Source organism: Lampris incognitus, chromosome 10 (genome assembly GCF_029633865.1).
Source record: "Lampris incognitus isolate fLamInc1 chromosome 10, fLamInc1.hap2, whole genome shotgun sequence".
Lineage (NCBI taxonomy): Eukaryota > Metazoa > Chordata > Actinopteri > Lampriformes > Lampridae > Lampris > Lampris incognitus.
Genome location: NC_079220.1, coordinates 23,069,414 through 23,086,521, shown reverse-complemented (window position 1 = coordinate 23,086,521; position 17,108 = coordinate 23,069,414). Strand labels below are relative to the sequence as shown.

The 17,108-nt window shown below is 40.7% G+C and overlaps 1 protein-coding gene across 1 annotated transcript in view; it reads left to right on the top strand.

The window, feature by feature from the left end:
• mgrn1b (mahogunin, ring finger 1b) overlaps nt 1-17,108 on the top strand; it is a 41,816-nt gene extending 24,708 nt beyond the window's left edge. Inside the window, exons 13-16 of the mRNA XM_056287494.1 lie at nt 13,774-13,885; nt 13,978-14,023; nt 14,269-14,373; nt 15,226-17,108. Of these exons, the coding sequence (XP_056143469.1) occupies nt 13,774-13,885; nt 13,978-14,023; nt 14,269-14,373; nt 15,226-15,338 (376 nt within the window). The 3' untranslated portion in view covers nt 15,339-17,108. The remainder of the gene's footprint in view (nt 1-13,773; nt 13,886-13,977; nt 14,024-14,268; nt 14,374-15,225) is intronic.

Sequence of the window (17,108 nt, the reverse complement as noted above, 5' to 3'; positions counted from 1 at the left end):
TAAATGAGAGGTCACAGATAGAATTGGGTCAGTTTCCGGTTTGTCAGTCCAGTGTACGAACTTAAACCGGTTTGATTTTATGCAAACTGACTGAACGGGCATTTGTCATTATGAGGAGTTCTGGCAAATTAAAAAGTAAGCCCGGGTAGCGTAGTGGTCTATTCAGTTGCCTACCAACACGGGGATTGCTAGTTTGAATCCCCGTGTTACCTCCGGCTTGGTCGGGCGTCCCTACAGACACAATTTGCCATGTCTGCAGGTTGGAAGCCGGATGTAGGTATGTGTCTTGATCGCTGTACTACATTCTCCTCTAGTCAGTTGGGGTGCCTGTTCAGGGGGAGGGGGAACTGGGGGGAATAGCGTGATCCTCCTATGCTACATCCCCCTGGCGAAACTCCTCACTGTCAGGTGAAAAGAAGCGGCTGGTGACTCAACATGTATCGGAGGAGGCATGTGGTAGTCGGCAGCTTTTCCCAGATCAGCAAAGGGGGTGGAGTAGCGACCAGGATGGCTTAGAAGAGTGCTGTAATTGGCCGGCTACAACTGGGGAGAAAAGGGGGGAAACTTCCAAAAAAAAAGTAGCCTATATCAGCAACCTTTGCCGACGGCGTCACAGCACTAAATCCAACTTGCATTAATATTGCATAAGCAATATGACAATGTGAATAACTTACTATTTTGTTTGTTTATAAATGGACTAACAGAACCATTAGTGTCTGACAGGCTGTATGCAATTTGTCAAGTCGAGTCAAACCCGTACCATGCAGTGGAAAAGTGCTATAAGTGACAAGAGAGACAGCAAGGAGATCAAATTTCAGTAGAGGTGGGTGGTGGGAAAGATGCACATGGTGTGTTTGTTTTCTTTGTTTGGGGGTGACGAGAGACACAAGACATGGCGCAGTTAGTGTCAAAGTAAATGAGAACAGCGCCAATATTGCAACATTTTGGATACGTAGCCGATAAAAGAGGTGAACCGAAAAACATAGACGAGGCAATGTGTAAACACTACACTTCTGGAGAGGTTTCAAGATGGCGGAGTGAGTAGCAGTATCCTTGCAGGCTCCGGTTAAAATTTTGTCATAGAGTTCATGAAATGTAAACCTTTTCAAGCAATAACACTGGGTGCATGATTGGTAATACCTTGGTGAACCATATGATCTATGCAGATGACCTTGTCATCCTTAGTCCCTGTAGCGCTGGTCTCCAGCAGCTCCTTGATATATGTTTTGTGTATGGTGTGATGCATGATATCAAATACAATGCTAGTAAGAGTGTTGTCATGATCTGCAGAACCAAAAAGGTCAATCATCTAAAATGTTCTGATTTTAAATTGTTTGATAATAATCCTGGGGGTATGTAATAAGGTGAAATATCTTGGGCATTACATTACTGAACAAATGACAGACGATGATATTTATAGGCAATGCCACATGATGTATGCACAAGCAAACACTCTCTCACGCAAGTTTGGCATGTGTTCAGTTAGTGGGAAGATGTCTCTGTTCAGAACATATTAAAACCACTTTATACTGCACACCTGTGGTCAAACTACAAAAAAGCAAACTTACAGAGGCTTTGAGTAGCTTATAATGATGCAATGAGAATACTACTAAAAAGACCTAGATGGTGTAGTGCAAGTGAAATGGTTGTGGCTGTAGGAGTCAATACCTTTCAGGCTCTTCTAAGAAATCTCATGTATAAATTTATTTGCCGGCTCAATGACTCTGATAATGTAATCATCATGAGTTTAACTAATATAAGATTCAGTGCCACATGCTACCAATCCCGGCAGTGGGACCACTGGTATAGCTGCCTTCTTATAAGACACTGATGTGTTCCATTTATGTTATTTTATTGTATTTACTCTGTGTATTATCTGGGGTTTGTCTTTTACCTGTCTGTCTTTGTCTGTTATGGACCCTGAGTCTGCAATAAAGTTTTGAATTTAATTGAATAACCTAATATTGTTTAACCAGATAACTTAGTATCAAAATACCTTGAAAGAATAATTTATATTGAAGTACTCAAGACTTTTGGAACAAAGGAAACAATGTGTTTGTTAGTAAGACTGACCACAAGTACAACCTAACAGCTCTTCGCAAGGTGCGTGATGACTCCGACATCAAAGAAATTTATGTGGATGAGGAGACTTCTAAGGAAGAAAGAATAAATTGGACTCACACACCAATTAAAAGTCTGAAACCCAAGAAATTGAAAGTGCAAGGTGATAACATGAAGGAGGATGATGGTACAGCCGCAGCGATTCTCCATGCAGTGCAAGCTCTGACCCGAAAGATGGATGAACAGACTGAACTTTTGAAAAACGCATTGAAGCCAACACAGTGGCAACTAAAGAGAACAAGGAGGGAATCCTTGTTTTTCGAAAGGAAATCAGTGAGCTGCAGAAAGAAAACAAGACGCTAAAGAATTCATGTGTGGAACAAGCTTGATACATAAAATGAAGGAATTTATGCTGATTGGTTTACCAGAGAAAGATGGAGAAGACACAAGAGAAATTGTCATTGGGATTCTCACAAGAGTTGTACCACTGTCTGCAGACCGGCTGCGCGAGACGATGGATACTGTTCACCGTCTGGGAGAAAAGGGCAGCACTGCTTCCTCTAACAACACACCGAGGCCAATTATAGTCCAATTCGGGATGAGAACTGTGCGGGATGACATCTGGAAGAGATGAAGAGATGTGAGAGTTTGCAGTGAGATGCACATACGCTTCAAAGAAGATTTCCCAAAGAAGATCAGGAGGCTCGTACCAAACTGTAGCCGTTGGTTCAGGATGCTAGGAGAAAGGGAAAGAGAGCTTTCCTGAAGAAAGGTTATGCAGTGATTGACAACCAACGAGTAGACCCTGAATAAATGTTTTTAGGGTTCCTTTGTTCTAAACAGGTATGCTGATATTATTAGATTGTTCATTTTGTTCATAATTTAAGTTTACTGCACTAAACATATCTGATAAGGACTAAATTACTCATTCCTGCGCATAAGTAAATCTTTTGCGCATTTCTTAAATGTTATTGACCAGTTAAATGTTTTCTTTTATATCATTAAATACTAGGGGGTTGAAACATAATGTGAAGCGTAAGGCAACTTTTCTTTTTTGTTAAGAGCAAGGGACAAGTTGTGTGTTCTTACAAGAAACTCATTCAGTTGAAACAGACAAAATTATGGAAACAACAATGGGGAGTCTGTTTTCTTTAGTCATGGGGCATCGCATTCGGCTGGCGTAATGATCTTGTTAAACAGGTTCCCTGGAAGTGTAATTAATTACAGAAGTGATATTTATGGTCACTGGCTAATGCTTGTGTTGGAAATTAATGAGGTAAACTATATTTTGTTATGTCTATATGGGTACAACACAAAAACCCAGAACAAAAATGTATTTGCATCCCTGAGTAAATTGTTGGAGGAATGGAAAGTGTCTTACACAACTGATAAAATCATAATGGGAGGAGACTTTAATGTGGTTCCTGATCTCTGGTTTGACCGTCTTCCATCAAGGGGACAGTGTCTTATTTATGAGGAAATCATAGTTGAATTGGTCACAAAAGCAAGTTTGACTGATTGTTGGAGAATGAAAAATCCCACCACTACACAATATACCTGGTTTAATGCATCTATTAATGGCCAGCGTTCAAGGATAGATTACTGGTTGATCTCAAATACTTAAGTCAATGAGGTCTCTAAGTGTGAAATCTCTGCTTCACCTCTAACTGATCAATATGTATTCTCGTCTTTTTTGTTGTATAGGAATGAGTCTAACCTTAGCTCTCTCTGGAAATTCAATAATAACCTTTTGGAAAATTAGGTTTTTGCACAGAAGCCAAACAACCGTTTAAAGAAATTGCTGAACTGGAAATGTCCTCCTTGAGTAAATGGGAGTGATTCAAATTTAAAGTTAAACAGCTTGCAATTAAAAAAAGTAAATGATCTTCTAAACTTAAAAAGCAGAAACAGCAAGACATTGTAAGTGATATTAACAGATATTATAAAACCGAATTATCATTGGAGGAACAAGCTAAATTAAACAATCTCCAATCCCAATTGGATAATATGTATTTGGAAAAAGCAAAGAGGGCATTTATTCTTTCAAGTGCTCGATGGATTGAAGGAGGGGAAATTTTTTTGTCTATTCCTTTAATCTTGAAAAACAAAGACAAACCATAAAGAAAATTCAAAAGTTGCTTATAAATGGTGTTACTATTGAAAATCAAGACCAATTAAATGAGGATGTAAGAGCTTTCTATAGACCTGTATAAATCCAACTTATCCGAGGAAAATTGTCTGTTGTTTTTTGAAAAAAAAAGAGAATTTAATAAAATGATGGATGATGAATTTAAACAACATATGGAGGATAAGTTTAAGATTGAAGAGTTGTATAGAGCAATTCTACAGCTGTCTACTGGGAAGTCACCAGGACTTAACGGTTTAACCATGGAGTTCTACACTTTTTTTTTGGAGGGATATAAGAGAACTGTTCGATAATGCCTTTTTAGAATGTATTTCAGCAAAAAAAAAAAAAAAAACTTTCTCTCACTATGGAGCAAGGTATTATCACCCTAATCCCAAAACCCAACAAAGATAAACTTTCATTAGACAATTGGAGACCAAAAGTTAAAGCTTTTGGCACATGTTTATGCTGATCAATTAAATGAGGGCTTAACACAAATAGTCGATGAATGTCAATCAGCCTTTATAAAAGGTAGAAGTATACATAACCATACCAGGCTCTTACTTAATATACTTGATTATCGAGACTTAATTGATACAGATACTTTTGTGTTATTTTTTGATTTTTATAAGGTGTTTGATACCATTGAACATTCATTTTTACTGGAAGTGCTGCACTTTCTGTGTTTTGGAGAAAACTTTTGCAATGTAATCGAGATGTTTTACACTTACATATATACACTCACCGGCCACTTTATTAGGCACACCTGTCCAACTGCTCGTTAACGCAAATTTCTAATCAGCCAATCACTTGGCAGCAACTCAATGCATTTAGGCATGTAGACATGGTCAAGACGATCTGCTGCAGTTCAAACCGAGCAACAGAATGGGGAAGAAAGGTGATTTAAGTGACTTTGAACGTGGCATGGTTGTTGGGGCCAGACGGGCTGGTCTGAGTATTTCAGAAACTGCTGATCTACTGGGATTTTCACGCACAACCATCTCTAGGAATTACAGAGAATGGTCCGAAAAAGAGAAAATATCCAGTGAGCGGCAGTTCTGTGCGCGAAAATGCCTTGTTGATGCCAGAGGTCAGAGGAGAATGGCCAGACTGGTTCGAGCTGATAGAAAGGCAACAGTAACTCAAATAACCACTCATTACAACCGAGGTATGCAGAAGAGCATCTCTGAACGCACAACACGTCGAACCTTGACGCAGATGGGCTACAGCAGCAGAAGACCACACCGGGTGCCACTCCTGTCAGCTAAGAACAGGAAACTGAGGCTACAATTCGCACAGGCTCACCAAAATTGGACAATAGAAGATTGGAAAAACGTTGCCTGGTCTGATGAGTCTCGATTTCTGCTGCGACATTCGGATGGTAGGGTCAGAATTTGGCATCAACAACATGAAAGCATGGATCCATCCTGCCTTGTATCAACGGTTCAGGCTGGTGGTGGTGGTGTAATGGTGTGGGGGATATTGTCTTGGCACACTTTGGGCCCCTTAGTACCAATTGAGCATCGTGTCAACGCCACAGCCTACCTGAGTATTGTTGCTGACCATGTCCATCCCTTTATGACCACAGTGTTCCCATCTTCTGATGGCTACTTCCAGCAGGATAACGCGCCATGTCATAAAGCTCGAATCATCTCAGACTGGTTTCTTGAACATGACAATGAGTTCACTGTACTCAAATGGCCTCCACAGTCACCAGATCTCAATCCAATAGAGCACCTTTGGGATGTGGTGGACCGGGAGATTCGCATCATGGATGTGCAGCCGACAAATCTGCGGCAACTTTGTGATGCTATCATGTCAATATGGACCAAACTCTCTGAGGAATGTTTCCAGTACCTTGTTGAATCTATGCCACGAAGGATTAAGGCAGTTCTGAAGGCAAAAGGGGGTCCAACCCGGTACTAGCAAGGTGTACCTAATAAAGTGGCCAGTGAGTGTAGTTCTGTATCTTTGAACCTTGGAATGACCCCTAGATTCAAGGGACAACGTGGTATTCGTCAAGGGTGCCCAATATCGCCAAAATTATTTATTTTGACCACTCAATTACTACAATCCTTATTAATAACAATCCCGAAATGCAAGGTATTACTATTTTTGACAAGGAATTTAGAATTAGTCAATTCGCAGATGACACATCCATTTTCTTAACAAATTATTCTATTGCAAAAGAATTCCATAATACAGTTTCATTATTCTCTAAGGCATCAGGATTATCCCTTAATATTAATAAATGTGCATTACTTCCCATTCATTCATGCACAGATTCTCAAATTGCTTCAATTAGAGTTGAGTGAAGTTAAATATCTTGGAATAACAATGTCTAAAAAGGTCATTAGAAGAGTTACTATTTCGAATAATATTTAATAATTAATAAATATTAAATAGAAATAATTACTATTTCTAATCGCATAACTGATATGAAGAAATCTCTTGTCAGTGGCTAACCAGAGATCTTACTATTTTTGGTAGAGTCATCTTATTTAAAGCAGAAGGTGTCTCCAAATTAATTTATCCATGTCACTCCCTATATGTTTCTTCCAGTAATAGTAAAAAAGCCAACTCAGTTATATTCCATTTCATATGGAAAAATTAAACCCATTATATAAAAAATCACAGCTAGTTAAAGAGTATGATAAGGGTGACATTAAAGCTTTAGAATTTGAATCAGTGGTTGGAACTCTTAAGATTAAATGGATAAAGGCATACTTGAAACAGCCAACTTTTGTGGTTTCACATACCAAGGTCCTTGTTTGAAAAAATTGATGGGTTTGATTTTGTTTTGAAATGTGATTTTGAGGGAGGCAAGATTCCTATCAGTTGTCAAATTTCCATAGACAAATTCTTCAGTTTTGGAAAATGGTATTTAGTCATAATGTCTGTCTTCATGGTTCAAATTTATGGAACAATAGAGTGATTACAATAAATAGGAAATCAATATTTAAGAGTAAGTGGTATGATGAAGGGATTTTGTTTGTAAGTGAATATTGGATTGCAACGGTAACCTTTTGGACTATATGGCCTTTTTAGATGAATACAATTTAAATTGTACTCACAAGGAGCACAGTATGATTTGCAAAGCGACCCCTTTACCACTGATTCAGTTAATCCAAACACCTTAATGTACGCAAATGTTAAATCGGTATTGCCAAATTTAGTGATTAACGATTGTGCTTTATGTGATAACAAATGTAATAATAAGGTGATCAGTTCTATTCTGAAATCTGAAGTGTTTCATGATTATAACAGAGAGTCGTATGCACATGGTCCTAATGTGGAGACCTTGTCTATTATGGTAAAAAGCACATTCTAAATTTATTAAATTGCCCATTTCCCCAAAGGTAAAAGAAGCTCACTTAAAAATAATTCAGAAGGTCTACCCAGTTGCAGATTTTCTTAAGAAAAGGTTTAAATTTGAAGTGGATCCTTGTACATTTTGAAAAGCAACAGACGAAACTTTAGAGCACATGTTCTTCTATTGCCCTGTGTCTAAAAGATTTTGGGTCGATTTAAAAAATTGGATATCACTTAAGGTAAATGACATTCCTTTCTTTGACATTTCTCATATTTTTTTTCCCACATGGATAACCTAAACTCGTTTATTTCTGATATGCTTGGTATCATTATTCTTATGGGTAAATGTCATATTCATTGTCGTACATGGAGAAATAGTAAGCCCTCTTTTGTTTGGTTCATAAATGATTTCAAATTATTTCCCTCATCTCTTAAAAGAGTGTATTCTGACAAAGTGGCAAGATTTATGGGGGTATATCTCGTTTATTGTTGTTTTGATTTGTGTCCCCATGGTTTAAGCCAGTGATTTATAAATTATTTTTGTTTATATACTTGTATATGTACCTTTTGTAGAGCCCCCCTATTTTGTTTTGTTTGTGTATTCTGTCTGCATTTGTTTTGATGGTGGAAATATTGTGTTGTTATGTGACTTGTGTTTCCTCTACGAGTCATTGTGTCTTTTTGAATGTGTCGGAAAAAAAGAAAAGTTGAAACCCGCTACACTTCTTATTTACTGTTTATTGACGATTGGCAAACCAGCATAGAGGTGCATTACTGCCACCAGGTGGATTGGAGTCGCTACGCTCATTCTCATTGCTTTCCACTCGGGAGCAGCTGCTGAGTCAAGTGCGACACCTAGTGGTAAAACTCGATATACCGGTTCGGTTCGGTGTTAGCCTTAATATCGAACCGGTTTGAAAAAATTCACATCGGCCCAACCCTAGTCTCAGATTCACTTCAGAAGTTAACCTTTCGAGGCAAGTACATATTTGTGAAACATTTGCGTTTTTCATTTCAACTGCAAGAGGCCAGTCAGAGACTGAAATTGTTTTTTCTCTGGCACCCCAATAGTGTGAAAATCTTGTCATTTGTTGTAGATAGTGTTATTTTGTAGATAATCAGAAAGCATACAAACCTGGTTAGGGTAAAGGCCTGGGGCATGTATGTGTGCTTGTAAAGGATGGGGTTGAGCAGTTTTGTGGCAGTCTACTAACACAGGTTGGGGTTGGGAAAATGGAATGTCAGAGGGTGTGTGTGTGTGTGTGTGTGTGTGTGTAATATTGGAAAAGTATTTTTCAAACTTTTGGCTGAGTGCTTTACCCCAGACCATCAATTAAGAAACATATTCAACATGAACACGGACAAAATTAGCTACAGCTGCATGCCAAATGTTCAGCGGGTTATTTCAACCCACAACACAAGCATGATGACCAAGGTACAGACCCCCTCAATGCAGACAAGCACCACCAGCTGCAACTGCCGTGCTAAGGCATTGTCCCCTCTTGAAGGAAAATGCCAAACAGAGAGTCATCTGCCAGGCATCAGTGATAAGAAAAGACAACTGCAAAGTGGACACTTAAATTGGACTAACAGAGGGCCCTTTTAAAATTAGGTTTAACACCCATATGAGTAGCTTCAAGAATGAGCATTCAAGAAATGCAACATCCTTACGCTGCCACATTTGGTCATTGGTAGACAAGAATATTACTCACTCTATTTCATGGAAAATCCTCATGAAGAATAATGCATATTCAACTAACCTATGCTTGGTGGAGAAATATTTTATTATATGCAAGCCTTGTATGTCCACTTGAACAGTAGAAATTAATTGGCCACCAGCTGTAGACAGAAAAAATATTTGTTTTGCAGTTACGAATAAACCAATGTCTTTATTACCCCCCCCCATTAGATGATACACGTGACATTTATTAGATGTTATATTTTTATATTTTTACTGTCTGCCCTTCCAACTGGTGCCCCAGCACCACTCCACAATATGACATACATAAAGTGCCCCATTTGATGTTATCTTGGTATATTTTAAATGTATGCTTTTTCAACAGTGCCTTGGCGCTTGAAATCCTTGCTTTTTCAAAACAAGCCCCAACCCCTACCCCATTGGTTGTAATGTTTTCTACCCCCCCCCCCCATTGTTTGCTGTGCATCGTAACTACCTACCCCACTGGTTGTAATTTTTCAAACGTCTTCTATCCTCTCATTGGTTGCTGTCCACCATAACTAGGGGTGTGATGCGGGGCAACGCAGTATTTATTGACTCTGCTTTTTCTTTGTTGTTTAATCACATTGGCAGCTGACGGGTGCGTGACGCACGAAACAAGCTTGTACTAAAATGTATTCAAGTTTTTTTTTCCTACATCTATCTTCATGTATATATATATTAAGATATCTATCTATCTATCTATCTATCTACACACATATGTATATATATCCACACACACACACACACACACACATACGTATATTTATTTATTTATTTAATATATATTTATTTGTGTGTATATATATATATGTGTGTGTGTGTGTGTGTATGTATAAACTTAGCACAAAAAGTAAGGAAATTTGTGCTTGATAGATTATTTCTTTGTTGTAACAATGCTTCTTGGCAATAAATCTTATATCAGGCACCTGATTGTCAGCACCTGGGGTACCAGAAGCTCAAAACAAGAGTCAATAGCAACAGCAAAATAAGCTGTTTGGCATTGGCAGAGAAGATTTGGCAAATTTTTCATGGACGCAACCCACATACTCAACTGTGCTGCTCATCCCACAAATGCATGTTCCTTACAAATGTGGCACCATTTAAAAGGGACATAAACAGGCTTTCCAACGGTATAAGATTTATTGCCAAGAATCATTGTTACAACAAAGAAATAATTACCAAACACAAATTTCCTTACTTTTTGTGCTAAGTATATATATTTTTTTTTCATTCATTCATTTATCTTCAGCCACTTCTCCGGGGTAGGGTCACGATGGCAGCAAGCTAAGTAGGGCACTCCAGATGTCCCTCTCCCGACAACGCCCTCCGGCTCCTCCTGGGGGATCCCAAGGCATTCCCAGGCCAGATTGGACATGTAGTCCCTCCAGCGAGTTCTGGGTCTACCCCGGGGTCTCCTCCCAGTTGGTCATGCCCGGTAAACCTCCAAAGGAAGGTGCTCAGGATGAACCACCTCAACTGGCTCCTTTCGACTCAAAGGAGCAGTGGCCCTAATCCAAGCTCCCTCCGGATCTCCGAGCTCCTCACCCTATCTCTAAGTCTGAGCCCAGATACCCTACAGAGGAAACTCATTTCAGCTGCTTGTATCCGCGATCTCCCCCTTTCGGTCACTACCCAAAGCTCATGGCCATAGGTGAGGGTTGGAACGAAGATTGATTGGTAAATTGAGAGCTTTGCCTTCCGGCTCAGTTCCTTCTTCACCACAATGGTCCGGTACAACGTCTGCATTACTGCTGATGCTGCACCAATCCACCTGTCAATCTCCCGCTCCATCCTACCCTCACTCATGAACAAGACCCTGAGATACTTTAACTCCTTCACTTGAGACAACAACTCATCCCCAACCCGGAGGGAGCAATCCACCATTTTCCGGTAGAGAACCATGGCCTCAGACTTGGAGCTGCTGACTCTCATCCCAGCCATTTCACACTCAGCTGCAAACCACCCCAGTACGTGCTGGAGGTCGCATTCTGATGAGCCAACAAAACCACATCATCTGCGAAGAGCAGAGATGCAATTCTGAGGTTTCAAAAACGGACACACTCCTCACCTTGGCTGTGCCTTGAGATCCTGTCCATGAATATCACAAACAGAATCGGATACAAGGAACGACCTTGGCGGAATCCAACACCCACCGAAAATGTGTTTGGCTTCACGCGGGGAATGCGGACACAGCTCTCACTTTGGTTATACAAGGACCGGATGGCTTGTAGCCACTGCCCCAGTACCCCATACTCCCGCAGTACCCCGTAAGCCTTCTCCAAGTCCAGAAAACACATGTAGACTGGCTGGACAAACTCCCATGCCCCCCTCAGCACTTCCACAAGGGCAAAGAGTTGCTCTGTTGTTCCATGGTCAGGATGGAATCCGCATTGTTCCTCCTGAATCCGAGGTTTGACAATTGGTCGGAGCCTTCTTTCCAGCACTCTAGAGTAGACTTTCCCAGGGCGGCTGAGCAATGTGATGCCCTGATAATTGGAGCACACTCTCTCTCTCTCTCTCTCTCTCTCTCTCTCTCTCTCTCTCTCTCTCTCTCTCTCTCTCTCTCTCTCTCTCTCGTTATATATATATATACACTCACCGGCCACTTTATTAGGCACACATGTCCAACTGCTCATTAACGCAAATTTCTAATCAGCCAATCACATGGCAGCAACTCAATGCATTTAGGCATGTAGACATGGTCAAGACGATCTGCTGCAGTTCAAACCAAGCATCAGAATGGTGAAGAAAGGTGATTTAAGTGACTTTGAACGTGGCATGGTTGTTGGTGCCAGACGGGCTGGTCTGAGTATTTCAGAAACTGCTGATCTACTGGGATTTTCACGCACAACCATCTCTAGGGTTTACAGAGAATGGTCCGAAAAAGAGAAAATATCCAGTGAGCGGCAGTTCTGTGGGCGAAAATGCCTTGTTGATGCCAGAGGTCAGAGGAGAATGGCCAGACTGGTTCGAGCTGATAGAAAGGCAACAGTAACTCAAATAACCACTCATTACAACCGAGGTATGCAGAAGAGCATCTCTGAACGCACAACACGTCGAACCTTGAGGCAGATGGGCTACAGCAGCAGAAGACCACACCGGGTGCCACTCCTGTCAGCTAAGAACAGGAAACTGAGGCTACAATTCGCACAGGCTCACCAAAATTGGACAATAGAAGATTGGAAAAATGTTGCCTGGTCTGATGAGTATCGATTTCTGCTGCGACATTCGGATGGTAGGGTCAGAATTTGGCGTCAACAACATGAAAGCATGGATCCATCCTCCCTTGTATCAACGGTTCAGGCTGGTGGTGGTGGTGTAATGGTGTGGGGGATCTTTTCTTGGCACACTTTGGGCCCCTTAGTACCAATTGAGCATCGTGTCAACGCCACAGCCTACCTGAGTATTGTTGCTGACCATGTCCATCCCTTTATGACCACAGTGTTCCCATCTTCTGATGGCTACTTCCAGCAGGATAACGCGCCATGTCATAAAGCTCGAATCATCTCAGACTGGTTTCTTGAACATGACAATGAGTTCACTGTACTCAAATGGCCTCCACAGTCACCAGATCTCAATCCAATAGAGCACCATTGGGACGTGGTGGACCGGGAGATTCGCATCATGGATGTGCAGCCAACAAATCTGCAGCAACTGCATGATGCTATCATGTCAATATGGACCAAAGTCTCTGAGGAATGTTTCCAGTACCTTGTTGAATCTATGCCACGAAGGATTAAGGCAGTTCTGAAGGCAAAAGGGGGTCCAACCCGGTATTAGCAAGGTGTACCTAATAAAGCGGCCAGTGAGTGTATATATATATGTATGTATGTGTGTGTGATGGCGGTTAATAGTGGAGGGGAAATGGAACTTGGGATGGCACTGCAAAAAATTTTTATGGCGGCATCATCATATCAAATTTTAGTCCATTGCACCCATATTGGTTGCAATAATTCTGTGCTGACATTGCATCAACAGTTTTTCCAAGAAATGTTCTATGATTTCACGGTGACTGCTATGACTCCCACAGTTACCTGGCCCAGAACCAGACTGCAGGCTGCTGGCCCAAGTAACTCTCAAAGCTGTGGCCTCTAGAGATCACCACTTTGTCGAGAAATAAAATACTTCAGAATTAATCGGCCCATCTTTTGCCATCCACCTTATGGCTATGCCTTGCTGACCCATGAGGGAAAACAACTGCGTAATTAGGCTGGTTCTAGCTGAAGCTTACAGACAGCCAAATAAGTTTGCACATACTAGGAATCTGTCTTGGTGAGATTCTCAGGACATAGACGCAACGACATAAAAAAAACCCAATTTGAAGTAGACAAAATAAGAGCATATACTCTGTTCAAGAAAAAAAGGAACTAACAATCACTAATGGGTAAAAACTGCATATAGTGGGACTCAACTGTAGAGTCATCATATATGTTGGGTGGAGTAAAACATCTGTCTCTGTTGCTGGCTGCGGTAACTTGACACAGTTCTTCTATGAAAAAGCTTTTTCTTTTAAATTGTTTAGTTTTTTCTTTTTTCTCTTATTTTGCCCTTGTAGCACCCTGAGGTCTCCATCCTCTCCCATCCAGGAGGAAGATGAGGAGAAGCTGTCTGAGATGTCCGACAGCCAGCCGCACACCCTGCTGTCCAGTAGTCCTGCCCCCACTGAGGTAATGCTACCACCTCATCATTCGACCTTTGACTTCTGCTTAAACTGTATGCAAAAGTATTAACAATTTTTACCCGCCTCCTCCATTCCCAGGCCACTGCTACTGAGGATGTAGTGGAGTCCCTGTCTCCAGATGATGGTGAGTTCTCTTGTTAGTGATTCATTCAGCTTAAGGTAGATAAATATGTAAAGGTTGGAAACCTCCCACTCCACTCAGGAAGTCATGACAATATTTAACTTGACCTAATGTGAAAGAGTTTGATTTGATGGTTTACATTTTTGCCCCCCCCCTTTTTCTCTTTCTCACTCTATATCTGTCTGTCTCTTGCTCTTTATCTCTCTCGTTTTCTGTCTACCTTTCTCTACCACTTTCATGTTATGCAGAGGACAGACTCCATTCAGGAGGGGAGATCCTACAGGATTGCAGCAGTGAGCACAGCAGCCTGACTAAAACAGAGAGCGACCCCCCCGGTGACCTTTCTCTGCCTGGTGAGAAGTTCTCTGCCAGGAACAAAGAATAAATCACACAAAAAAAAACCCCTCATAACTAACTCATCCTAGAAAGGTCTGCTTTGTTGCCTCTATACAAGATAGATTAGATGTCAGTCTCTTTCTTTCTTTCTTTCTTTCTTTCTTTCTTTCTTTCTTTCTTTCTTTCTTTCTTTCTTTCTTTGGGGGGCGGGGGGTATGTTGCTGTATGCAGTCAACCATGCACTCGCTGAAGTCGCTAAACTTGACGGCAAATAAATGCACACTGAATCTCTTGGCTGGGCTAGTAAACATCTGCTCCACTTGAGAAGAGTCATGGCAGTTGTTGATTCAGCCTAGCTTTGTGCCAAATACAACCCCAAAGTCTCTGCTGTCATCAGCTTTTGGTTGCATTTGTGGTTGCGCATTACCACAGTAAATATGTCCAGTTTGTTATCAGAAATGCATAATGACTCTTTCTGTTTGTATTCTTAGAGGCTGTTTTTGGCCACGCTTTGCATCTAACCTGAGTGCTCTTGTGCTTCTCTGGTTCCTAACATGGTTCCTCTATTCTCTGTCATCCTGTCCCTGCATATCGGCCCACTTTGGGCAGCCCTAGGTCCTGACTCCTGCTCTATTGGTATGGAGGAATAACTGTGGTATGTAGGCTTTCCTGTCTGTCCTGCTTCTCCTCATGTGCTCCTCTGCTGTTACTGTACCCTGTTCTTTGTATCATTGGGGCAATTTTATCCCTTCATTTAAGTAGATCAAGTATGAGCACCTTCCTGTTTGAAGGTCTTTTATTTGGAGGTGTGGATGAAAATTCTCAGTTTGAGTATTTCTGCTTATCTGCGGCCTATTTTTCCCCCCCAGGATCTTCTGAATCAACGGAAAGTCTCAAGAGTCAGAGCACCAACTGTTCCAGCCAGCCTCTCCTGTGTCCCACGAGCAGCCTTCACATGGAAGATGAGCACCTCAGCCCTTGACTTTGCCCAGACCATCCATAAAGCACAGGTTTATGCTCTGCCGCCATCCAGCTCCTCTGTGTGCGTTTCCCTTTAAAGCCCAGACTTCAACTTTGTCAACAGTGCCCTTGACGGCATTGAGAAGAACTCGGGAAGACAAGGGAAGACTTTGTTGATTTTCATTTTTGTTTATTTGTTCATTTTTGTTTCTATTGACACCTCTTTCACGTGAAAGGAATTCTGACTTGCTAAAATGCCTTTTTTTGGCTTTCTCCAAGCCTGATGTGTAAAAATGAGTGATATTCTTGCTTTAGCACACATTTCATTGACGTTCAAATCTTGTTAAATTGTGCATCGTGGCTGGAGTGGTAGTCTTGTAACGTGGAAATTGGATTTATTTCGCCGCCTAACTTGGTGGTGCTTAAGCACACTTACTAAAATTGAACTCTATACCCATTACTTGACACTAAATTGAAAAGACTTTTTAAATATTGTTGTGTTTGAATAGTGTATTAACCAGTACAATTGAATAATAACTAGGTGATTTTTTAAAAATCTGCCTGATATGAACTGAGCGGGAGAACAGAAACTTACTAATTGTGTATTTGTGTGTCCGTTTGAGGTGATTTCATTCTCATGCAAGATCTTTTTTAATCCATTCCTTGTAGTAAGAGTATATGATGAGATTAGTCAAACTTATCTACAGTCATAAACATCTACTTGTCAATTTTGAACTATGTGATATTTATCTCAAAATTATAACTGTACTACAATCCTGTGTAGTTACTTACAAAGTTGTATACTTGCATATTATATAGAAAGAATCCTGATATTCAAGTAGATTTAACTACATGCACATTGTCTGAGACTCGGGCAGTTACGAGCTACTGTTTCACGTCCCAATAGCTAAACTCAGATAGCTAAAGCCGGCAACAAGCATATATATGGTACAGCTACACATGTGCTGACTGTAAATTACACAGTAAGAATGTTTGTCATAGATGTGGCAGATCTCTGTACAGATTTTTTTTTTCTTTTCTTGTGGGGCAATGCCAGCAATCTGCTTACGTGTTGTAGCTGCAGCATCGGGTCAAGCCTTTGTCTCGGCAGTCAATGCCTTACTTACCTTGGTCCTGTAAGTTTAGCACCATGCATATAGATCTATGTGCCTTGTAGTGCTATGGCTGCTTGTTGCGTCGGGTGTTAGTGTTTTGAGTAAATGCTAGGCTACACAGCATTATTTTGAGTCTGTAGACAGGGATTGGATTCTGGTGCACACAGAGACTTTTTTTTTTCTAATGCAAAGTTGATGCTGCCATGAGATATACCTTGTTATTGTTATAAACTGATGTTAAATTCAACTGTTCATTTAATTTTTTTTATGTTCACTTATCAATTATGCATTTTATCCGAGAATCTCAGAATCCAAAGTGAAATCTGTTGATGTATGTTTGATTGGAAAGAACACATATCCGATGCAATATACACAAGCGTTGCATTTTAACCATTGGGTTAGCTCTTGCATGTGAATTTGTAGAGAGGCTAAAACCTCTCGCTGCTTTTATAAGTAAAGTATGGTTATACTTTGTCTTTTCCCTTCCTCTTAATGTGCCATTTCGACTCAATACTGTGCCTTCCTGTTCCTGCTCCTGACCACTGCTGACCTGGTATCCAGGGTTATGCATCAGCAGGGGTTTGTTGCTCTGTGAAGAAAATCAATACCCATGTTTCCTTGTGTGTATAGCAGCATGTGTATAACAAAATAGAATAAAGATTCAGTACTTTGTTTGA